This window comes from Acartia tonsa, chromosome 4, assembly GCF_053477335.1.
Source record: "Acartia tonsa isolate MP-2025a chromosome 4, ASM5347733v1, whole genome shotgun sequence".
Taxonomy (NCBI): Eukaryota; Metazoa; Arthropoda; class Copepoda; order Calanoida; family Acartiidae; genus Acartia; species Acartia tonsa.
In genome coordinates, this window is record NC_137263.1 from 48,913,037 (window position 1) to 48,939,052 (window position 26,016).

Consider the following 26,016-nt stretch of genomic DNA (forward strand, 5'->3'; position numbering starts at 1 on the left):
AGCTACACTGTAAATGAGTACCATATCGGTTCAGTGGTTAGCGAGATCATTCTGGAACCTTGGGGACTTCTATTGAATTTTGATTTATTGGTTCATTGTCCAAACTTTTCAACCACTAATTGTAATCTACAGAAGGGGTAATTTTGTGTATCATCATTGGGGATGTAGATCAATTTATCGGCAATTGTCTTATTTCTTTAGATCCCTGGGAGCGTAGGCATTTCTAATATGATTGCTCCTGCACGCCCACAAAACAGAAACAAGGTTGACAACTTCCAAATATGATTGCTCCTGCACGCCCACAAAATAGAAACAAGGTTGACAACTTCCAAATATGATTGCTCCTGCACGCCCACAAAATAGAAACAAGGTTGACAACTTCCAAATATGATTGCTCCTGCACGCCCACAAAATAGAAACAAGGTTGACAACTTCCAAATATGATTGCTCCTGCACGCCCACAAAATAGAAACAAGGTTGACAACTTCCAAATATGATTGCTCCTGCACGCCCACAAAACAGAAACAAGGTTGACAACTTCCAAAACAGAAACTATCCAAAAATCAGTGCCTGCACTTTAAATAGAAAAGAAACAAATATTTATGTAGATTAAATACAGGATATAAGTACTGCCGTTTTACCTTTTTAGAACTTTTTTTAGATTAATAATTATAGAGATGTTTCGCTTATTACTTGTTATCTAATCGTCCTAAAATTACCATGTAATAGTACTAGGACAACTACATAACATATAAAATAAACATGTAGACTTATTAAGTTGCTATGCTTTATATATTTTACCCAGTTGTTTCGAGAATTTTATCATGCAAAAATTGAAATCAATTGGACAATTCTAGCATGCATACTAAGGTCCATTCAATACGGACGTACTGATTTTCACCAATTTTCGCTTTTTATTTTATGGGTAAAATTATATGGAGGAGGAGATTACTTGGTAAGGGAAGTAGGAGGAGTTGTATATGTTCTGCGACATTATGGAAAAGGAAGCTGACCGGTCAAGTAGCAAGGTAGGGGGCTGTTATGAGGGGAAGGGGGGGGGAAGCACCAGTAGCATTTAATTATTTAGGATGGGCTGTAAATTTCTCATTATAATAAAATTTACAACCAATTTCCGTGTCCATAGCACATATGATTTTTAACCTTTTTAGCAGCAAAGCTACCCATAATTCTTTTTGTCTTTTCGTCAGTTTGTAACGCTTTTAGGAAAATGTAATTTTATTGGATGCTATTGAAGATAGATAGCTAGATCGAACTTTGGACGGGAGTTAGCCTTGTCCATTACGGTTCCAACGGCACTTTGTTGTTTTATCTACCTCATCCAGGGCTGATGATATGCCGAAGCTTGTAAAACAAATGTCTACCCTTTCCTATCTTGATCACAAGTGGGAATCGAACCGTTTATGACTTTTTGGAGGGCTACCCACTAGAGTTTTCATGTCTTAAAAGTATTCTTTGATATCTTAAACAATTTTTTTAGAAGGAAGCTACTATATAATTCTATACTCGCCTGACCGTAACACTGGGGGGGGGGGGTGTGTGTGTGTGATTTTTTCAGCTGCTATTCGAGATAAACGGCTGATTTTGTGTACGAAGATTCCCTATACCAATGAGCATCCAGTATGTAGTTTACTTTGTCCGCCAGTCATGCTACAAAATAAAAATTAAAAGTAAGAAAGGTTTCGTGATTTTCTTCTCCAATATTTAACAAATGCTCTTTAACTGTTGTCTTCCTTGTTTGGCTCCTATCAGCGGACAACTGTTTTGCTGATTTTTAATTTGACCTAATTTCTTCAGTATTATGGATATTATAACCCTTGTTATGTTGTTTGTGTTTATTAGTGCATAATTGTTATGCTATATTAATTTGAACATTGCTAATGACAGATAATTAGAAATTTGAATAAAGGAATATAAGCAGGGCTTGGCAGCCGCCAGTTTAGCCTCAGTTAAATCGTCGTATTTTACTTTAAAATTCAGCTGGATGTCTGGAGCCTTAACAGACAATCCATCAAATTACTTTTTTGCACACAAGCGTGTTTAAATTTGAGGCTTATGCGCGGCTGTGGAGCCCTGGGACTAAGTGATCCTTGTACTATAAAGTAGCAAGTCCAATAAGATCTAATAAACAGCTGGAGTGGACGTTCCACAATTTTCAGAAAGAAGAAAAATTTTTAAATTGAAATGAAAATAATTTGTTTGCACACTCTCTGTTAGTAACTCAATTTACCTTTAAACTTCTTGAGAAAGCAGGCCTAGAAAACGATCTTATATCCAATTTCTCAAAATTCCTAACTGCATAATATTATATTATTAAAATTACCATTTGTAAAACTATCTTGTTAACTTAACCCAAAATCTATAACCTTACTATTAATTTTCTTGTATATTGTTTCAAAATGAAATAAATATTTTAAATGTAATGTAAAATGACTCAAAGAGCGACGTAAGTTGCCAGGCTATTCAGAATTGAGCAATGCGGCTGAATAGAATTATAAGCTGCTTGGCTCCTTCCCAAATATTTTGAAGATTTTTTTACTCAGGCTCCTTTTATCCTCCTAGAAATAAAGTAGCAAGTTTTTTTTTTGTCTTACGTTAAAGATTTTAATAGCTATTGAACCTTTGAATTCTTGATTTTAGGAAAGCTTTAAATAGGTACTATGATGGTTTCAGCCTATTTTATGTCACACCCTAATCCTCCGAATACAAAGTCCCTAGATGCTAGCTATGAGAGCAGCCTCTAGTAAGATAGCTTACATAAATAGGCAAGGATATAAAGGGATATGACAATGGCCGATAAATTGGTTTAAAACCCGAATGATGCACAAAATTACAAATATTGGTTGAAACGTTTGAACACTCTACCAAAGAGCTAAACATTCAAATTCACGTATGTGCCCAAAGATGTTAGGCCAACGAATGAGAAAACATTATAAAACTTTGAGGACTAGTATATTAATGAGCCCATTGTTCCCTCTCTTTGCAAATTGGCAATGTTTGTAACTCAGTGTTATTGAAACCCAACACCTTGTTTCAGTCTATTTATTAATTTGTCAATGCGCGTTTACACAATTTCTCATGGGAATGAGTCCAATAACTTCCCAGGGAGGGAGGGGACATTGGGCTTTTTATTACACTAGTCCCCAGTCTTAAAACAACGCTTTTATACAACCTAGTGGACTTGGGGAATTTTAATTGGTTGGTTCATTTAGTTAAATGCACGAACGTTTCGCCCACTAATTGTAATCTACAGAAGGGCTAATTTAATGTATCATCATTGGGAATGTACATCAATTTATCAGCCAATGTCTTATCCCTTTAGATTCCTGCAATTTTCCCGGTTTAGTAGTAAAGCTGCTCTATAACTAGGTCAGACTGTAAATTATATTTCAAAAAAGAACTACAACTTTCCTTACCTACGGTTTTTAGTAGCAAGGCTTCTCTATAATTCACTTTGTATGTCCGTAACGCTATGGGGGAAATGGGATTTACTCAGCTCCTATAAAAGATAGAAAGCAATTTTTTGACAACATTCCCATCATTAGAGAGCACAATTAATTATAAAACATTCAGGACGGTCGGACTACTTTTCAGCAGGTTTTAGGTTATTTTCATATTTTCCCCATATCTTTGGTGTTTATGGTCCGATTTTTAAAATTTTTTCAGTTTTATAAATCAAAATTGAATTTCCCGTCGTTTGAAGAAAACAACAATGACGGCCAGACTGCCTTTTGGCAGGTTTTTGGATATTTTTATATGTTTTACATATTTCCCCATACCTTTGGTCCAATTTTAAACCTTTTTTTGCAATGACAGTATCAAAATATTTTTTCCCATTGTTATGTGCATCTAGTATGTAATTTTCTTTAACAGTCGTCTACATACAAAATAAAACAAGGTTTCGTGTTTATTTTCTCCATTATTCTATTCTTGATTTTAATAAATAAACTTAAACCATCCATATTTTTTTGTGCTTCGCTACTTATGGATGTTGTCATCCTTGTTTTTAAGCGAAGGAACTTTATTATTAACTTTAACCGTCCTTCTGTAACGTTATGAAGATCTTTTGCATCGACTTTCTCTGCTGCTATTTAATGAACTAGCGGTTTCGCCCCTAGCCTCTAGGGGCTTTGCCCAAAGAGGTTTTATCAAACTAATTTTTCGTGTTTTAGATTTTAAAAAGATAAAAAAAAATTTTCGGGGGGGGGGGGTTAGGGGTGTCCCACCCCCCAAGAAAATAGTTATAATCCTTCCCGGGACATATAAGAAGCTACCCTGTAAAGGAGAACCCGATCGGTTCAGCGGTTAGCGAGATCCTTCGCTACAAACATACAGACAGACAAACAAACATCGTTCTACTTTGTATTATAGATTTCTATCTTTATTTAAGATTTTAATAGGTCACAAGAGAAAAATTGCCAATTTGAATTAGTAATATCCTGTAAAGTTCTGTTTTAGTGCTTTAAAACAATAATAGCCCCTACAACCACGTAAAATTGTTTTCAATCTGTTTTAAAATCAGCTATTTACCAAATTATTATTGTCGCCGATAGATGGTATTAGTTATATTTTTTTATATATATATTTTTGTCGAATTTTCTGGGTATAGTGGTGGCACCCTCCCCCAAAATAGTTATAACCCTTCCCAGGACCTCTGAGAAGCTACCCTGAAAAGGAGAACCCGATCGATTCAGCGAGATCCTTCGGTAGACAGACACACATCTTGATACTTTATTATAAGGATTAATATGCATGGAGTTGCTTTAATGTCAATGTTTAACTGAAGTGAAGAAGCAAGCAACGGAACTACAATGTATTGTAAATATCAGGTACCTTGTAGCGGGATGAAATAACGCTATCCCCCACACGTCTCCTACTGAATAAACACTGACCTATAAAGAACCGATCAAAAGCGAAACATCACATGGAAAATATACCAACAAGATGAATAACTCGTAAAGCAGCGCAGCAGAATAAAAAAACATTTCTTATACGGCAAAAAATGGATTTATTATAAACCGAAAATGTAACATGACAAAAATGACATACTTGTATGTATTTTACGAGTAAGAATCATGATTTCAATAATACGAATATTTCCATATTACTAAAAACTTGAACAGAAAACAATATTCTTAAAAAATAAGGTACACATATATGGAAAAGAGAAAATACTTGACATAATAACTTGTATGGAGCCAGCTCTGGTCATAGAACTAGTCCAGTCAATGTTTCTATTTTAACTATTATATTATGTAAAGTAAATGCCAACATTTTCACCGTTCAAATTTTCTTGCCATTTCTGGCTATAATTATTATTTTTCTCTCTTTTCATTTATTTGTTATGGTAAGCAATGCCCTGGCCATAGGACAGGGTTTAAAGTATTAACTGTTGAGAAGTTGTAAAAAAAAGAAGACTGTTTGGATTCCACGCATGGTATGATGGTAGTGAGTATAAGAGTAGCTGGCATATTATTAGTATGGGGCACCTCTGCCACGTCCTCTGCCGCCGCCGCGTCCTCCACCACCTCCGCGACCGCCACGCTGCATCTTTCCGCCGCCGCCAGCTCCTCCTCCATAGCCGCCGCCGTATCCGCCTCCATAACCTCCTGCACCGCCGTAGCTGTCATAACCGCCAACGGCTCCATAGGAATCGGCACCGTAGCCTCCATAGCCGCCGCCGTATCCAGATGCATCCCAGGCTCCGGCTCCGTAGCCGCCGCTCTGGTCCCAAGCTCCACCACCATAACCTGCAGTAGAACATAATTTGACAATTATAAGATGTTTACTGTACTTCTTTTAATTTTCTGTACTTTACTTATTAATTCTTAAAAGTTGTGTAGTGTCAAAACATTTTAATTTAACACTAGGAACTAATGTAATATAATTTTTATAAAGTATCGTAATCCCATTTCCCTTAAATGATATATTCAGTTTTATATCTTAGAAACTACAAACTAATTTTGCCAAAATGTACTCATTTTAATTATAGATGACAAAGATACAACAAAGTGGGGATATGCAAGCTATGACTAATTTTAAAAACTTATGAAAAATGTCCCATAACAAAAAATGTGGCATACCTCCCCATTGCTGGCTGCCGCCGCGTCCACCTCCCCTGCCACCACCACGGCTACTGGGATCACGTGGGTTGGGATTTACCTGAAAAAAAAAATTTTATTAACAACAAGATAGGATTTTTCGGTTTTAAAAAGGGGAAAATGAAAAAAATGAAGTATCGCTCAGCTGATGCTTTCAATACTCTTATTTGTTCTTTTATTCCCCCCCCCCCCCCCAGTTTATATTGAAACTTAAGCCTTACCCAATACAAGGGTTCCAGGCCAAACTCAGGAGTGTTTAAATATTAATTTAATTAAGTATTTCTTTACAGATTAGGTTGGGCATATAAGCCCCTTGCAGGGGTTCGGCATTAAAAACCTTAAAAGATAGTCTAAAATAGGTTATATTAAGTGTCCACTCCTGCGTTTGTCCGAGGACCAATAGAACGACAAGGGAGAAAAGATTATTATTTCAATATACTTACATCCTTAATAAAAAGTTTGTGACCATTAACTTCAACATTGCCCATCTGAATCAACTTCTTGCTCACTCTCTCCTTCTCAAATGTTATGAAGGCAAAGTTCTTTGGTGCATTGTTGTTCTGCTTGTCAATAGGTCTGATGAATTCTGTGACGACACCGTGGTCAGCAAAGTAAGCCTTAATCTCGTCATCTGTAAGTCCTTCTGATGGAAGTTTGCCAACATAAATCTTGCCAGGTTTTACTTCGGCCTTCTTCACTGTTGCTTTCTTGCCCTGCAATTTTTTTTAATTAGAGCAAAGTAATACAAATTTTGGGGAAGGTGTAACCCCCAACATTTATGTACTCGCGACAATCCCCCCCCCCCCTCCAAAAAAGAGTCCTATTGGCATAAAATCCTTCAGAGGTCCAATTTGAAACTTCTCTCAAAATTGTCAGAGGATCAGTCCAGTTGTTTACGAGATCTAATCTGATAAAGACATTGACAACCTATAAATTAAATATTACGGAAAAAAATAGGTATGTTTGATGCGCAAAGCTCTCTTAGAACTAAAGCTTTAATAAAAAAAAATAACTAATTAATTTTAATATATTTGTATATCAATAAGGTTTATCCATCGTGTATGTTATACCAGATACTCGTAAATAAACATTTGACTTCTTTCAGTACCCGATATATAAAGCCATGTCAGTTAAATGTAAAACAAATATTATATTAACATCCTAAATTGAGTTATTTTTGAATAGGGAAAACAGCTGTTACCTTAATTTCATGTTCATCAGCAACGGCTGCGTCAACTCCACTCGGATCCTTGTACACAATAAATGCAAAGCCCCTAAAAAAAAACATTAGTTAATTATAGTGTATTGTTTGTCTCAAACAAAGCATAAAAATCCTTGTTTATTTTTAAGATATATATCCTCTTTATAAAGCATCGCTTAACTCCATAAGGTCATTTGTATAGAGTATTAAAAGTTTTTATTAGTTTCTTATCGCAATTTTATCATTATAGAATTAACCTACCTATTCCTTTAAATCTAGAAATATGATAGAAGTCTCGAAATATTAAGAATAGAAATGATACGTCACGAATTTTTACCCAATCTACAGTATTGGTACAAATGGTCCGGATTTTCTGTTTCTACCAAACAAACGTGCTTTTTATACTTTTGATACCTGCTTCTTCCGGTTTGATTGTCCATTTTTAATTGCACACGTTCGGTCTCCCCATATTTGCCAAAGTATTCCTGAAAATAAGATTTCCACTTTAGTCCGAGTTCAAGAACAGTTAGTTATTGAATTTTATTTAAAGATACTGTTTAACGTTTTTTTTTTACATTTGTTAACATGCATCGATGTTTACCAAGAGTCTGACAAAGTTAAACTTTAAATACTGTGAACAATATATTAAAAATTGCAAAAACTTTTAACAGTATTAAACAACTTATTATTGTGAAAACGCTTATAAACGGTTTAAGAATGGCTTCAAAACCGCAAAATTAGAACCGTTTCTCAGCCATACTGAGAAATCATGTTTACCGTCGTAAAACATATTTTTTTCCAAGAAATAAAATACCTTTTATTTGCCAAAGCGAAACTGGTTCAATCTTGTACTATTTCATTATTACTAGCGGCTTCGCCCCTAGCCTCTAGGGGCTTTGCCCCAAGAGGTTATAAAAAAAAGACCATGGAAATCCCCTAACAAAAAAAAATGGGGGGGGGGGGATTTTTTGTTTTTTGGGGGGTTGGGGGTGTCCCACCCCCCCTAAGAAAATAGCCTAAAACCACCACAGGACCAGAAGGTATATTCCCTGAAGAGTAGAATCCGATCCGTTCAGAGGTTACCGAGATCTTAAGGGCCGGACGGACGGACAGACAGACAGCGTTCTACTTTGTGTTATAGATATCCGTGGAAAGCAGTCTATAATACGTTGCAATAATAAAATTACTATTACGTACCTTAAGATCGTCCTGAGAGCATTCCTGTGCGAGACCTCCGACAAACAGTTTCCTGTCCTCCTCTTCAATATGGTTGTCTCCCATCTTTATCAAGTTATTAGTCCTAGGTCTGAAAATACAACTATCTTAAACAAAAGTTTATACTCAACATGAATCTAAAGGGATAAGACAATGGCCGATAAATCGATATGCATCCCCAACAATAATAAACAAAATTACCCCCCTGTAGATTATAATCAATGGTTTAAACGATTGAACACTAAACGTAAAGAATCTAACTATCAAAATTATATATTTCAACAAAATTATTCTAAAACTTTGTGGAATAATGTAATAATCAGCCAATTGTCCTCTCTGGGTACTCAAACGTGCACAATTTTCAAAATGAATTCACCGCTTTCACATATAAAAACAGGCGATTTTGCATATATATACAAATCGAGAACAATTTTACGATTAAAACATAAAAAAAGGATATAATATACACAAAAATGCTATAAAATCCGTGGAAACATGATAAATATTTCAAATAACACGCCGAAATAACCAGATTCATAAAGCCATGGTGCCACCATTTCCAAGAATGCCCGCAGACAGGTAGAAATTTAGCGGTAAAGTGCTGAAACTGGTAACAGGGTAAACAACTTTTGTTCCTATATAAATTATATTTTATATACCTGTAAGATAATGATAGAAGTTAATAATTACAAGCTTGTTAGTTCAATATTAAAATTAAAAAAAAAAAAAATTAATAATATAATTTTTTAAAAAGTTGTTATCTCTGTTCACCGGCAGTGAAATAGAGGAGATAAAGGGGGTGCAAAGGGAAAAGGGATGAGGGGTAATCAAACACTGGGGTAAGGAGGATTTGGTGTAAGGATAAAAATAATAAAGTATGAAAGGAAGACTTTATAGATTTGCAAAAAATAGTATTACTAACGTATTAATTACGATCAACCCTTTTATATTACATAATGAATTATCTATTTTTGTATGATTCCTGTGCTTTCAGACGCGTGACAAAATTAGCGTCGAATGCCTGCAATGAGCGCAACAAAAACTCTCTTATGCAAGGACTTCTATATAATGGTCGTGCAATCAAAAACGGTTATATATTCTTGTAATTAAAATTAAAACCCTACGGCGTACGCTCAAAATATATACTTGTCAAGATCTGACATATCAACATAATTGGCACATTTGCTACTTGCGTCATTGGTTCGCCCAAGTCATGGGGTTTGCATTTGAATTTTAGCCAAGAAATATGCATAATGCATTCGGTTATTTTTCATTCCGGGGGTATTAAATATAGCTTTAACCCATATACAACTTTTTCTGAGAAATACAATCTAATCGGTTCAGCAAACTTGGAGCTTGCATCGTGGGGGACGAAGTTAATGGATAAATGAACAGACAGACAGACATTGTTTTGATTGTACAGACTTAAATTAAAGTGAAGCAACGACACTATACAAACATATATTTGTTTAAAAGGTGGAATTTATACATTTCAATAAACATTAAACATTTATTAAAAATAGATAATTTATAAAACATCTTTTTAAAGAAACATTTTAACAACAACAATTTTAAAAAGTTACATCACAGTTTTGACTATCACTTATAATCAGAGATACAGCGATTGGACATGGCTGATAAAAATATTAATATAGAAAATCTAAAGCTTTTATGAAATATTCCTTAGCAGCCCGTTTTGGTCACACTTATCTCTGCTTATGAACAAGCAAATCATGAAAGTTTTACACAAAATTTATAATAGTTTACATTTTTAAGCTCAAGTTTTCCCTTCCTAATCCCTGGTATAATTTTTTTATATAAAAGTAACAGGATGTCACTCTGTAGATTATGATCAAGCTGACCTCAAGACCGATATGGTTCTCCTTTACATTGAAGCTTCTAAGTCCAAGGAATGTTTATGGGTAGGGTCCCTCCAACCTCCCAAGGCAAATCGTCACTGGAAAAAAACCCACCCCCCCCCCTCAACATTTTTTTCCTACCCTTTTCTAATTAAAACAAAAAATTGAAGGGTAGAATTACACCCCTCCCTTCCAGTAAGTGCCCCTAGAGGTGGAGCCGCTAGTATATCCTGTTATATGAAGTAGTAAGTTTTTATCTGTAGCAAAGGATCTCGCTAACAGCTTAACCGATATGATTCTCCTTTACATTGAAGCTTATAATAGGCCCTGAGATGGTTTTAGGCGTTTTTTGATTTTTAAAAAGGATATCTGGGTTTGGTTTTTGGCTATTATTTTTGTATATCCCTACAAATAGAGAGCCTCTAGATGCTAGGGGCACAGCCGCTAGTGTTTACTAAACTGTGATAATATCCGCATCATATGAAATGTTTAGATTGTCCAGATAGTCCCTGGCTGAGTAGCCAAATATTAGGAAGTCCAGCAGGTACACCTGGACAAACTGACGGATGACCGGCACAGGTACTTCACTCCAGAAATTATACTCGTTGTTCTTACTTGGATTTATCCTTAATAAATAAGGTCTATAAAAGCAGGGATCTAAAGGAATAAAAACAATGACCGATAAATTGATGTACATCCCCAATAACGATACACATAATTTTCCATTCTGTAGATTACAATAAGTGGCTAAAACGTTTTGACACTTAACTTAATGAACCAACCAATTAAAATTCATTAGTAGTCCCCAAAGTTGTTGAGCCAACGAATAAGAAAACGTTATTGTAAAATTTTGGGGACTTGTGTAATAAACAGCCCAATGTCCCCTCCTTCTAACTTTGCATGATGATTCCTATTACACTTAGGTACGATTTAGAAAGCGTGTCAACTCTATATTCGTTACCATAAAACATGCTGATTTTTAACTTTTTTGACTAAATTTTTTATATGATATAATTATCCCATTCTTCTGAATTTTGTGATAATAATTCTTAGGACAATAAGAAACAATATTATAAGAAAAGCATCTCTATAATGAAATCCTAAAAATTAAAGTTTGTCCTTCTACTGTAGCCTGTATTTACGCAATTTTGCTACAGATTTATGTATAATATCGTTCAGATTTTTAAATTAATATTTTACTGACACTCTACAAAAGTTATTGTTCGTTTGTCCTTCCTTCAGATTTAAGAGTTTTGCTTTTATGGATGTTGTCGTCCTTGTTTTGTTATAATCTATTGAGACCTACCTTGTAGTTATATTTAATCTGTTTGCAGTAATATTGGATTTCAGGATAAAAAATAAACTATCTTCGCTCATTTCTTCTGACCTAAAAAAGTATTTTTTCCAGCGAAGCTTCTTTAAAGTCTCTAGTGTTGGATGGTCGGTATGTCCGTCTTTCTGTTTCAAAAATATGGTGGGTGAGGTACAAAGTACAATGTTATAAGCGAAACATGTCTATAACCAAGTCAATAAATGTAAATATGTTCTTACACAGTATCATGTATTTAAACAGTTTTGCAACAAATTAACTTACAATTTTGTTTCGACTTATTAATTTATATTCTGATTATTCAGTTCTAATACTAAATATGTTTAACGTTCTCTTGTCTTTCCGTTTCAGAGCTTTGCTTTTATGGATGTTGTCATCCTTGTAAAAAAGGTACTTACTTTGCATAAATAGTAAAATTAGTAGCACAGAATGGACAAGAGTCATGTTGCTTCTTCCAGTGAACATTCACAGATCTTCTCTAAATTTTAAGCTAATTTTCAGGGGACATTGGACGCGAAATCATACTGAGCTGGATCTTTAAATCATTTTAGTTGTGAGCCAGATTAGGGTGAGCCGAATTTCAGCCAATCACAGCGCGGCATTTCATAAAATGCTGTGCTCTCATTGGTGGAAAGTTGGCTCACCCCGATCTGGCTCACCACTAAAATGATTTAAAGATCCAGCTCTGGTCCCCATATTTTTTTTTAAACTGTTCGGGTATAGTCCCTTTCTTGGCAATGTCTCTTAAGGGGCGTTTCGTTGTATTTTCACAGTAGCTTTCCTCCTATTTCTAGCCCCTGCAGGGGGCTCTAACCCTGTGGAATATGGAGTTAATTGCTTAACCCAGTGGGTCAATCCCCTAACCCAACCTAACCTAACCTATAAAAACTTATTTGAAAATACGACGAAGCGCTTCTTGAGAGCCGTTGCCACGAGAAGGATTATACCCAAATGTTCTGTTATTTGCTGGCTTAAAAACGTTAGGGACAATTTATATCTTGATTGGTTCGTAAGAACTTTTCAATCAATAATTTTAATCTGCATAAGAAGTAATTTTTTCAACTTAACTGTAGGTATACAACATGTTGTCTTATTCGTGGTGGGTTATTTTGTATTTCTATTTATTTCTGTGTGTTCTTTGGGAGGGAGGGGACATTGGGCTGTTTATAACCAGTCCCCAAAGTTTTATAATAACGTTTTTTCTTATTTGTTAGCTTTACAACTTTGTGAACATATATTGAATGTTAATTGGTTGGATTATTAAGTGTCCAAACGTTTCAATGACTAATTATGTTATCTACTTGTGTATCATGATTGGGGCCATGTACAATAAAATAATTCCTTTTAGATCTAAGAACGTAATAATATAGACGTACTGAGGAATCCTAGTAATAAAGAAGATGCACTCCTAAAAAATAGTAATAAATTATGTGTTTAGAATATAATATGCATATATTTAAAAAAATAATAATTACCGTTGCAAAAGTGCTGATTATATACCTAAAATAATAAAAAGAATGTAAAACAATATATTGTAAACAGTTTTTCAATAAAATTATAAAACTTAAATGGAAAAACACTTAAAAACACAATAATAGTGTCAAAATGTGATTAATGGGAAGTTCTAAATATGTTTGTTTAAATATACATTTTTTGGTCATTTGTCTCTTACGAGAAATATTTTATGAATATTAACCTCAAATAGTCACACAATGCAGAAGATAATTCAAGTGACAAACATTGAGAATTTAACCCTTAACGGTCGGGCCCCTTCCGGACCTTAATCATTCGATACAAGGGGGGGGGGGGGGGGGGGGGTTGAACGCCTATCGGCTCCCATTATGCTTAAGTGGACTGGGCTTTAGGTTGAGTAATTTCCAACAGACCTCGATCTTTGTTTGAAAAGTCCTAACTGGTAATGAGTAGCGCCTGTTTATGGGCCAAGACATTCCACCTACTCTTAATATATACATGTCGCACACCTTACATTAGGAACCATTTTTTTACGTCTTTAGTTTTGACGTGGTATCGGACCGAGATTCGAACCTATCAACTCCCCAACGACGAGCGGATGCGCTACGTATTGAGCCACGATCGTGGGTTTATATCCTAGTTACCTTGTTACTTCCTCAGGTGAGGGAACTTCAGGATCAAATAGTTTTGAAGATTTATGTGATAATTTTCTGTAATATTTCACTATGTATTTACAGATTCGAACCCAAGCTGAAAATTTAGACAATTTTGATACATTTTTTCAAAGTGAAGCTTTTTTATAATTAGGGTCTATCCGTATGTCGATCTGTCCGACGGTTTCGCTTTTTTCGTTATTTAGCAACGTAATATGTTTAGTCATTTAAAACACTCCCCCCCCCCCTACCCCATGGAATAGGAGCCTTTGCGCTAATCTTGCGGGCTATCTAAAACCTTATAGGGGGGAGTTGGGGGGGAGGGTCGACCACCACTCAATTAAAAAAAATCGGGAGAGGTAATTCTCTTATAGGGGCGATTTCTCTTCGGAGGATGGTGGTACCTTCCCCCAAAATAGTTATAAACATTCTCAGGACCTATGAGAGCCTACTTTGTAAAGAAGAACCATATCGGTTCAGCGGTTAGAAAGATCCTTCAGTGCAGACAAACATACAAACAGACAGAAATTTATTATAAGGAATGTATACAAAATTTTCCTGTTTTAGCCAGATCTACAAATTTTTGTTGGTAAACTGAAGCCATCCTAAATTTTTTTATAATTTGGAGATTTTTTAATGAAAAAACAGAAGTGTATGTCTTTGATTGATAAGTCAGAGGATTGAAGTAAAGACTTGAGGAGGCACGGGCTATATGTGAGAATCATGTGCCGACTTTCAATTGGTTCTTTGATTATCAGCCAATAGCGTCGGAAATATTAACACAGTTAAGACACGACAAAAGAGCAGAAAGTAATTTGCAAGCAGATAAAAAAGGTCCCAACTACTTGGGCAGGTAGTTGCCTGAGTTATACACCTATATACATTTATTGTTAGAGGTTTATTTCTCTTTTAACTAGGGTTGACCTGTAAAACAGCATAAATCCTGCCCAGGAACGAGGAATGGTTCATCCAAAGAAATTCTATTATACCTCAACTTGTAACAAATTTTTCCTTAATAATATTTCAGTGGTGTTGGGAATTTTGAAAAGAAGTTTCATCCTTCTATCTCAAATAGCAGCCGAGAAAGTCACATCCCAATAGGGTTACGGACTGACTGACGGAGATACAGACTTAGTGAATTAAAGGTAGCTTCGCTACTAAAAAGTATAAATAAAAATCTCCCTTGACATAGGATGTCTCACAATGACAAGAGAGGTAGTTTTATCCACAGCAGGTATGATTTCATCCATAGGCGGGGCAGGAAATAATCTGAACACCAGGCTTTGCAGGGCGTTTCTGTACCCGTGCAGCTGCAAGTCTGTTGCATTCCCTAAAATAAAGAATATTTTTTTGGATCATGGAAAGAAAAAGAAGTAGCGGGTTTCGTAATATTTTCACTGTAGATTTTCTCCTATTTCTTGCCCCTGCGGCGGCGGGGGGGTTTAACCCTTCGGGGCAATCATAAAAATGCCTAAACTAAAATAACCTATACAAAGCTACTGTGAAAATACGACGAAACCCGCTACTTCATTTTTTTCTAAGATCATAGACAAAAAAACAAAGTGATTTGAAACTATACTCGCCAATGTATTAGAAATATAATTTTAGATTCTTTTTAACAACTTCTTGGAGATCCTTTTTGTGGTTTTGTATTTGTGATTGATTGAGTCGTTGTTATTTCAGATTATTTGTAGACCTTCTTATGACCGGTTATACGATGTTCACACGTTTTTCCAAGCAAAGGTCCAATTTATCATGAAAATATTGGATTCCAGCATCATTTCACAGTATTCGTAGATTCCAGCATCATTTCACAGTATTCGTAGATTCCAGCATCATTTCACAGTATTCGTAGATTCCAGCATCATTTCACAGTATTCGTGGATTCCAGCATCATTTTACAGTATTTGTGGATTCCAGCATCATTTTCACCTTGGACTGTACTAAATGTTTATATTTACCTAGATGAGCAAAGTGTGTACTCCAAGTTGAAGAGGCAACCTTAACATAAAAATTCACATGAGCACTTGTATAATTTGGTGAAACAGATTATAGTGCCTAATAAAAATAACGTTATACTATATACAAAAGACCAATGATAGGCCAGTATAAATTGTTATTGACCAATGGTGCAAGCAATGTAACTGGCCTATCATTGGTTATTTATATTGTATGACGTAACTTTTTATTAGGCACCATAAAAAGCTTCTAAAATTGGTTCCTTTTTATGTATGACGTCATTACATTTTAATCCCATTCTATCCTATTATATAAAGGAGTAAGTACTTTTTATCTAGAGCTTAAGATCTCAATATCTACTGATTTGGTTTTCTATTAAAGATAAGTTTCATATAGGTCCCGTGATGGTTATAGGCTATTTTATTTTAGATCTAAGACTTTTTGATGTTTTAAGTTATTTTTCTAAACTCTTTCTGCCCCTTTGAATACAGAGCTTAGATGTTAGGGAATAAACCGCTAGTTCCTTATATACTCCAACAAACTGTATATTTATTTAAAATCGAAAAGTAGAAATTAATTGATAATTTTCACTACTGACAAATACATACAAAGATTTGTGTACTTCATTTTAGGTTACTAGCGGCTACGCCCCTAGACGCCTCTAGGGGCACCCAACGTTCGACCTCATCTCATTTTAAATTTGGGTTTCAAAAGAGTAAAAAGAAATTTTTTTTTTTTGGGGGGGGGGTAAAGTGGGTGAGGACACCCTCCCTAAAAATAGTTTAAAACCTTCCCATGACCTATAATAAGCTTCTTTGTAAACATAGAGAAAAAAATAAAAGAGAGGAATCGAAGCAACTAGAAGACGAAAATAGGCAGTGGGCCTAGAGGCCTACTCAGCGCTGTTGCCGCGCTAAAATTTATTGCTATTCCACTACTTTTTAAATGGGAGGATTAAAAATTATTAAAAAAAATATTTTTTTACTTTTTACTATTTCCATATTTAGGGCAAGAATATTAGATTAGATATTTTCGTTTTAATGTTTTTATTTAAAATTACATAGAATTTTATTTTTATTTAAAAAAATTTGTTCATGAAAGATGAATCCTTCTATTTCTAAAAAGGGGGAAATTTTTTTCATAATGAACATTCAGCTGATTCTGACCGCCCACGGCTGTTTGCTAAATATCGCTTTTCTTTTTATTCACATTATTATTTATGATTGACTTACAAAAAGCCCTGGGCGACTTTTGATTTTCGTCTGCTTCTAAATTGAGGGATGGGGAAGTAGTATTTTACCATGAAAAAGGGGTGAGTATTCATCCTCTTATCCTTTTTCCTTATGTTTGTAAAGGAGAACAATATCGGTTCAGTGGTTAGCGAGATCCTTCAGGACAGACAAAAAAACGCTTACTACTTTATATAATAGGATAGTGTTGCTTTACCCCTAGCATCTAGGGAAGGGCGGAAAGGTGAAAAAAAGATTGAAATGACCCAGGGACACTTATAAAGCTTCCCTGATAAGAAATACCAATTTTGACCAGCAATATCTCTAGCTTCAAATAAAAAATCCTTGCTCTTACTTTATAGGAAGACGTTAGCTTTAATTTGCTAAGAGAAGTTTCTTAAGTCCAGTTTATTAATGGATATAATATACGTGGATATTATGACAGGGGAACTTTTGTCGTCAATTTAGGTTGTTAGGTCATCATTTATTAATTATTACTTTACTTCAGGGAAAATATCGTTATATTAGCCAGCTGTAAATACCATTTTATTACAGTAGGCAAAAATATGGTGCAATATCGAAATAATCATTTATCAATTAGTGGATTGTAGGATTTGATAAAAATGTTTGTTAATTTTGAGAAAATATTCCTGTCAAACGCTTTAAATAGGTCCAAAATGTAGAAATTAAATCGATAGAAATATCGCATATGAAAATCATTTAAACATTAACTTTTACATCAGTAAAAAATATTTTTTTATGCATGACCGACAGACTGACGGACAAAATAAATTAAACACTTAATTTCAGCCGTCTTCATAGCATTTCCCCTATAGCGTTACGGACTGACTGACGGACTGACAAAGTTAATTATAGAGTAGCTTTGATACTAAAAAGTACCTTTGGAATCATACAATATGAAACTTTATCTGCAGAATCTATAACTAAAATTAAATATAGAATTATTTATAGAAACACTGGAATTTAATGAAACATTTATACCTAACCATAAAAATATAATTGATTTTCTCGTATTCATTCGAATCCGGGGAATAGGAACCGGTTCTCATCCATACGAAAATACTATGTCTAGCATCGTATTATATCCAGTTTTCTATTAATATAAAATGTACGATCATAAGATTAAAAAACTGGTTTTAATCTTATAATTGTACATTCTATATCCACGGAAAGCTGTTTATAATACGATGCGAGAAATAACTATTACAAACTCTTTTCTTAATAAACATTTAAATAAATATGATAGAATATAACTATTTTTAGCAGGGCTCGGCAGCCGCGACTAAACCTAAATTTAAACCCGTTTGGATGCTTTAGAATATTGTTTGACAAGAGGTATTGCTATATTTGAGTCAGGTTTAGACTTCCAGATTATCAAAATTATAGAAAGGTTTATTTCCTTGAGGCTTACAAGCTAGCGAACGGCTGCCGAGACCTGAATTTTAGCAACTATGTTTTTAATAGAACTGAAAGTAAAACAATGATGTGACAATATCTCCCCCCCCCCCCCCAACTCACAGGAGAGCAACCCCGTCTCTTATTTTTTATCTCCCTTATAGCTATAGAAACAATATAAAAGATTTTTTACAGTTGTGATGCAAAATATTAAAGTTTTTCTGTTTTTCTGTTTGTTGAATATCTTTTTTTATTTATGGGCAAAATTCAATTAGTTTATTTATACTGGAACTTTGAAAAACATTGGATATTGCTTGGTTTAACTGATTCCTCGGTTGGTAAATACAGCTGGACACACAGCAAAAATGTTACTTGTCGTCTTTTCTGATAAAGTGGTCCTGAATATTATTTTACTACTGAATGATAAAGCAATCTCATACACTTAAGCAATTTCAGAATTATCAATGGTTCCAGGACAAATGAAGGAGTCCCAAACGTCGGAGTGGACAAACGCAGGAGTTTAAAAATATTAATTTAATAAAGTATTTCTATACAGATTAGGTTAGGTTAAGATATGAATGTATAAATAAGCCCCCCGCAGGGGTTAGGCATTTAAAAACCAATAATATAGTCTAAAAAGGGTTAGGTTAGGTTAAGTTTCCACTCCTGCGTTTGTCCACTCCGACGTTTGGTTCTCCTACGTTTGTCCACTCCGATGTTTGGGACTCCTGCGTTTGTCCTAGGACTTTATCATTCTATCATGAAAAGTAGTGTGATGTCTATTCATCTTTTTGTCTATCTGTCTGGCTTTCCGAAGCTTAATATCTTAATAATAACTTAACAGATTAGGTGGTGCTTCTCAGGGAAAATGTCTATTGGTCCTTTGGTAGTTTTAGGCTTTTTTCCATAGGAGTTTTTTCAGCATGTATTGGATGTATTTTGTATTTGTTTAGACCATAGACCACATTTTTAAAGCAATCAAGAGCCCTGTTTGCTTTATCTTTAAGATATTTTGAATGAGATAATGTTAAGGTTTGATGTCAAGATCCAAAATATTTTAGTGCACAGTCCCTTTAAGTAAAAAATGTTGAAACTATTGTAGTCTTACCAAAAGTTTGATTTGTAATTGTAACTCCAAATGAGTTATTTGATTGGCTGCAATAATTATTCACTAGTTTTCTTCTTTCACCATACTTTACATGGGTTTAATATTTTTATTTCAATTTCATTAGTTCCTATAAAAAATGACGTTATGCAATAAAATAACCAGTGATAGGCCAATACACATACTAAATTTTAATTGACCAATTGGTAAGCTAGTATGACGTCATTTTTATAGGCAGTATAAAAAGCTCTTGAAACTATATTTTTAATCAGGATAACAACATCCATAAGGAGCGAATTCTTTTTGTATATACTCCTTAGTAAACGGTTGCAAAAAAGGTTTTTTCATAAATATTTTGTAAAAGCTCTTAAAATAAATAATAACTATTTCAGTATGGCTTCGAAACCGATCAATGTCCACTGTATAAGAAAACTGGTTCTAAGCCATACTGAAAAATCATGTATCGTATCTTATCATATACAGTTTTTTATGTATTAATAAAAAAATGTATGATCACAATATTAAAACCAGTTTTGATAGCCCGTGCTTCGGCATTTCGTAGCTAACAGCTAAGGAAAGCTGTTTATAAAATTATAATACGATGCAATAATAGTTATTTCTAGCATCGTATTATAAACAGCTTTCCGTGGATATAGAATGTACAATTATAAAATTAAAACCCGCTTTTTTAGCTGGTACCTTCGGCACCTCGGGGCTAATCTTATGATTGTACATTTTTATATTCGTAGAAAGCTGAATATAATACGATGCTAGACATAGTTTTTTCGTATGGATGAGAACCGGTTCCTATCCACCGGATTCGAATGAATACGAATAACTATATGCAATTTCTGATGTTGGAGCAATAAATGAGAACCTTCTTGATACTGACGAAATAAAAGACGTAGGGAATATAGAGTTGCTTTGAAACTATGCAGAATTGCTTAGAAGAGACAGTGGATAATGCAATGTGTGACGTCATAAAAATACACCTAAAAAGAAAGGATGAGAGAAGAAGTGGGAAAGGAAACCCCTAAAAAAGAGATTTATAATAGACGAATTTTTGTGACGTCACAAATTACACTTTCCGCTGTCCCTGCTTTGAAACCATGAAGAATTTGTCAATTTCTTATCTATTTTGAATGAAAATTTTGTCTAACTACTAATGAGAAATAAAAATACGGATTATGTTTCTTATAAAAATATGAAGGTTTTAATTTTGAATGAAATGAAATTAAGTAAAAATATTATTCCTGAAGAGATTTTAGATGGAGGAATAATTGTATAGAATCTTCATCAACGTCGGGGTAAGAACTAAAAAATATGGGTAAATTCCCTTTCGTGACAAAGCCTCTTAAGGGGCGTTTCTTCGTAGTTTCACAGTAGATTTCCTCCTATTTCCAGCCCCTTTGATGCGGGGCAATCACCTAACCTTAAATAACCTATCAAAAGCTAATGTGATAATACGACGAAACGCTTCTTAAGAGGCGTTGTCACTAAGGGACAATGCCCAAAAATATTTCAGTTAATGAAACTAGTGGCTTCGCCACTAGACGTGATTGTAAATCAACCCCACTCCCCCTATTGTTGTTCTGTGTGTTATAATCTGCGTAGTATTTATTTAATACCTAAATTGCGACAAATTTTACAACACAGAAACTGTAGGTAACTTTTTGATAATTAAAAAGGTCTACCAATATATTTTTGGTTAAAAAAAAACATTTTTTATCATCGGGGCTCGCCCCAAGATGTAGTGGAGGTTTTTCATCCCCCGTATTTGTTTTTGCTTACACAATTTTTTGTTGACGGGGGGGGGGGGGGGTTGAGAGGCTGAGGACATATAAAATAGCTTCAAACCACCGCAGGACCATAAGCTTTTTTCTTTGAAGAGTAGCGCACAATCGGCTTGGCGGTTACTGAAATCTTAATCTTGAGACGGATATACAGATGGTCAGACATCGCTCTACTTTGTTAATTGAAAATTATGTTGTGACCAGAAATAAAAAAAACTAGCATCTCCCAAAATATCTGGAAAAATCTTACTTTTGTTGTTGTAAAAATTACTTTACACTTAATTAAATGAAATATTATACTTTTAGGATAGCTTTTATACCTGAATTCTTACATGTTAAAAATGATCTATCTGTTTAAGACTCTAGTTATAACATACTGAGGAACAAACACTAAAAATAGAACAGGATTGCTTCTAAAATTCCTAAAACCTCGTCTTTAGTAAATTTACCTTAAAAAATGTTGCATAAAATTTTTATTAGTATTGCTGGTCATGGGGCCAGTATTGTCAACTTCATTCATATCTGTGTAAGGATTTCTTATTGTGGCAGCTTCCCGCATTTTGTAGTAAGATAAGAGGAGCACTGAAAAAATTGAGTTCTATATTATTTTTAAGGAAATTCTTTGTCTTGATAAGATTAAAGATATTGAGAAAAATATTTTTCTGTCAAAATAACAGGTGTTATACCCCAAAGTATCTTTATGAGCACAAAAGCTCGACATACACTTTTTGGGAAAGCACCAAAGGACAATTTTAGATATTGCCTTTTGAATAATTCATTTTTTAAAAGAATAATTATTCCTCGTTCAAGGAGGAGAGAAGTGGATGGGGCTATTGTTATATTAGCCAGCTGGAACGACCAATTTATTAGAGTTAGCGAAAATATGGTGCAACATCAAAGTAATTATATATCGATTTACAGAACGAACAAACTGTAAAGACAGACAGACAGACACGACATTCTTAAATAGCTTCGCTACTTAAAAAGGTTCCTCGATACTTGAAGCTTAAAATGAAGTGCCTCCAAAAAACGTCATACAATAAAATGACCAATGAGAGGCCAGTATAAATTTTACCATTGTTCAATTACAATTTATACTGGCCTATCATTGGTCATTTTATTGTATGACGTCATTTTTTTGGCGGCACTTTATGCTGTTTGGCTCAAAATACAAAGTTTACCTTGGCTGGCTATGAAAATGGTGATGGTGGTAACAAGGATGCACACACTCCTACCTTGGCTAGCTATAAAAATGCTGATGGTGGTAACCAGGATGCACACACTCCTACCTTGGCTAGCTATGAAAATGCTGATAACGAGGATGCACACACTCCTACCTTGGCTGGCTATGAAAATGCTGATGGTGGTAACAAGGATGCACACACTCCTACCTTGGCTAGCTATGAAAATGCTGATGGTGGTAATAAGGATGCACACATTCCTACCTTGGCTGACTATAAAAATGCTGATGGTGGTAAGAAGGATGCACACACTCCTACCTTGGCTGGCTATGAAAATGCTGATGGTGGTAACCAGGATGCACACACTCCTACCTTGGCAAGCTATGAAAATGCTGATGGTGGTAACAAGGATGCACACATTCCTACCTTGGCTGACTATAAAAATGCTGATGGTGGTAACAAGGATGCACACACTCCTACCTTTGCTAGCTATGAAAATGAAAATGCTGATGGTGGTAACAAGGATGCACACACTCCTACCTTGGCTAGCTATGAATATGCTGATGGTGGTAACAAGGATGCACACACTCCTACCTTGGCTAGCTATGAAAATGCTGATGGTGGTAACAAGGATGCACACACTCCTACCTTGGCTAGCTATGAAAATGCTGATAGTGGTAACCAGGATGCACACACTCCTACCTTGGCTAGCTATGAAAATAAAGATGGTGGTAACCAGGATGCACACACTCCACAGGCGGCGTCTACCAACCATACCGAGTTCTTCCCACAACACAAAAATATTTTACAACGCTCCTGAAATTCAAGAAGCCCTCTATAGTGCCTATAAAAAATGACGCCATAAAATACAAATGACCAATGATAAATCAATACTCAGACTAAATTACCAATGGCAGGCCAGTGTAAACTTTAATTGACCAATGGGAGGCCAGTATAACTTCATTTTTTTAAAGGCACTATAAAAAGCTTAAAAATTCAATATCCTTAAATATAAGTAATAGGACGTCTATCAGAGAGGAATTTTCGTTTGTGTGACTGTAGCAAAATATCTCGCTAACTGCAAGACCCCTCTAAGAACTATTTTGGAGGAGGGCACCTATACCTTCATGAGAAAATTTGGCCTTAAAAAGACCCCCCCCCCCAAAAAAAAATTACTTTTTTATAATTTAAAGAGTAAGAATAAAATCTTCTCTAACAACATCATAAGATTTAAGTACGTCTAATTATTTTTAAAAAAATCCTTCATTCGTTGCAATTTTGACAATTGTTAACAAAAATTGTTTTGACTCAATTATAATAAAATTATAGCTTGTCTTTTTTTCAACATAAAATATTTGTCACTCTATTTTTGTAAAAGTTTTTTTTGTATAATTTTCTAAGCTTCACTTTTATTGATGTTTCTTTTTAACAAATCTAATGGTAAAATATTTCACTTTTTATCTGAGATCCTCTTTACTTGATGTAAAGCAATATTGGTATAATATTATGAAATATAGAATTTTATATTTCTACTAAACCCAGAACCACTTCATTATGCAATCTACATTTTCCTGGATATTTTATCTACGGTAGTCCATAAGTGTACAGCTTTACAGTACATTGTTTCTATTTGCTAAAGCAACACGTATGATAAAAGAAAAAAATTCTTTTTAAAGTAAAATGCTTATATTTCAATCAAAATCTACATTTTTGTATTTTTTACCGATCCACTTCATTATGCAAATCAAAAGAAAATCAATGGAAAAACGTATGTTTTGCACTTTTCTCCACTTTTAAAAAATTATTCTGATAAAATAACAATTTTTTAAGGGATTTCTGCATTAATTATAATAAAAAACAGTTTAAGGTAGATTTTAAAGATTTTTCTAAATAAGAAATAATAAAAAAAAAGAAATTCTATCCCTATCACTTTAGATGACAGCTGCTGACCCCCAGTCTTATGGATGAAGCTAAATACATGTTAAAGATAAAAATTACCCTGAAAAGTATACAAAAATGTTTTTTGATGTGTTGAAAAAAATCCATTTTAAAATCTTGATTTTAAGGTTGATGGCCTTTAAGATGCTCTTACTGGTGGTGATGGTGAGCTAAATGTTATCTAAGTACATGACCATTATAACAACTTGTCTATTAACCTATGTACCATTTTTTGTAGTCATAGCAGCCTCCAGTGGAGCCTCTCGACATGAAATATAACCATTATCTAAAAACTACATTATTTACTTTATGAATTTTAGTAATTAAAATTGCAATTTTTTTCGTTTTTAATATTGCTTGGCTGGAGGCTGCTATGACTACAAAAATTGGACCATAGTTCAATATATAAGTTTTCATCATGGGCATGCACATTGATAACATTTAGCTCACCATCACCACCAGTAAGAGCATCTTAAAGGCCATCATCCTCAAAATCAAGATTTTAAAATGGAGTTTTTTTAACACATCAAAAAACATTTTTGTATACTTTTCAGGCTAATTTTTTTTTAACATGTATTTAGCTTCATCCATAAGACTGGGGGTCGGCAGCTGTCCTCTAAAATGATAGGGATAGAATTTCTTTTTTTCAATTATTCAAATTATTTATTTCAATCATTAAAATCTACCTTAAACTGTTTTTTATTATAATTAATGCAGAAATCCCTTAAAAAATTGTTATTTTATCAGAATATTTTTTTTAAAGTGGAGAAAAGGGCAAAACAAACGTTTTTCCATTGATTTTCTTATGATTTGCATAATGAAGTGGATCGGTAAAAAATACAAAAATGTAGATTTTGATTGAAATATAAGCATTTTACTCTAAACAGAATCTTTTTCTTTTATCATACATGTTGCTTTAGCAAATAGAAACAATGTACTGTAAAGCTGTACACTTATGGTCTACCGTAGACAAAATATCCAGGAAAATGTAGATTGCATAATGAAGTGGTTCTGGGTTTATTAAGATGATTTATAACTGAAGTCAATGTTTACATTAAGAGGCGGTGTAGTGTATATTCTTATCTATTTTATTTGATATTTATACGAAATTTATATTAAAAGTTAATTTTTATACAATTTATTCAGTTGGTTATGTTTCTATTTCAGTTTTTTTGTTTGTTAGCATAAAGTATTGGCATTTTAGTTTTAAACTTAAAAGTTACTTTATAAATACCATACATTTTTAGGCTTTACTTTATGACAATCCTGATTCAAAAGTAACAGGATGTCTTTGTGTCTGTCCGTTTGTGTCTTTCTGTCTGTTGCAAAGAATCTCGCTAACCGTTGAACCGTTATGGTTCTCCTGTACTGTTTGGCTTAAATTGCCCATAGAATGTTAATAATAATTTTGGGGGAGGGTACCTCCAACCAACCCTGTTGAATTCAGCCCTGAAAAAGAATAGCTTCCTCCCTCCAAAATTTATCTTAGTCTTATCATTTAAACCTACTTCCCCCCTCCCCTTCTTAATGACCTGGGTTCAAAAT

The 26,016-nt window shown here is 34.2% G+C and overlaps 2 protein-coding genes across 2 annotated transcripts; both read right to left on the reverse strand.

Moving 5' to 3' along the window:
- Positions 1-5,346: 5,346 nt before the first annotated feature.
- LOC145317573 (RNA-binding protein squid-like) lies at positions 5,347-8,664 on the reverse strand. The gene is made up of 6 exons (XM_080158715.1): positions 8,518-8,664; positions 7,735-7,805; positions 7,321-7,393; positions 6,563-6,832; positions 6,102-6,180; positions 5,347-5,768 (listed from the first exon to the last, which is right to left on the reverse strand). Exons 1-6 carry the CDS (start codon positions 8,599-8,601, stop codon positions 5,494-5,496), a joined length of 852 nt encoding a protein of 283 aa, XP_080014841.1. The 5' UTR covers positions 8,602-8,664; the 3' UTR covers positions 5,347-5,493.
- Positions 8,665-10,080: 1,416 nt separating this feature from the next.
- LOC145318358 (carbohydrate sulfotransferase 14-like) lies at positions 10,081-24,068 on the reverse strand. The gene is made up of 14 exons (XM_080159655.1): positions 23,941-24,068; positions 23,236-23,349; positions 21,802-21,934; positions 20,813-20,873; positions 19,563-19,647; positions 17,939-17,982; positions 15,812-15,851; positions 15,032-15,180; positions 14,409-14,454; positions 13,842-13,947; positions 13,200-13,224; positions 12,123-12,202; positions 11,701-11,781; positions 10,081-11,020 (listed from the first exon to the last, which is right to left on the reverse strand). The coding sequence occupies exons 2-14, from the start codon at positions 23,306-23,308 to the stop codon at positions 10,849-10,851; spliced, it is 1,095 nt and encodes a 364-aa protein (XP_080015781.1). The 5' UTR covers positions 23,309-23,349; positions 23,941-24,068; the 3' UTR covers positions 10,081-10,848.
- Between the last annotated feature and the right edge of the window lie 1,948 nt (positions 24,069-26,016).

What these genes read in the sequence shown, in the direction of transcription:
- LOC145317573 (XM_080158715.1), bottom strand. Translation starts at nt 8,601, where the DNA reads ATGGGAGACAACCATATTGAAGAGGAGGACAGGAAACTGTTTGTCGGA. An exon ending in GCTCTCAGGACGATCTTAAG is followed by an intron (nt 7,806 to 8,517) that starts GTACGTAATAGT and finishes TCTTATTTTCAG; the next exon opens with GAATACTTTGGCAAATATGG. An exon ending in CTGATGAACATGAAATTAAG is followed by an intron (nt 6,833 to 7,320) that starts GTAACAGCTGTT and finishes AAAAAATTGCAG; the next exon opens with GGCAAGAAAGCAACAGTGAA.
- LOC145318358 (XM_080159655.1), bottom strand. Translation starts at nt 23,308, where the DNA reads ATGGTTGGTAGACGCCGCCTGTGGAGTGTGTGCATCCTGGTTACCACC. An exon ending in TATTTTCATAGCTAGCCAAG is followed by an intron (nt 21,935 to 23,235) that starts GTAGGAGTGTGT and finishes CAATTTTTTCAG; the next exon opens with TGCTCCTCTTATCTTACTAC. An exon ending in TACACACTTTGCTCATCTAG is followed by an intron (nt 15,181 to 15,811) that starts GTAAATATAAAC and finishes TCTTTATTTTAG; the next exon opens with GGAATGCAACAGACTTGCAG.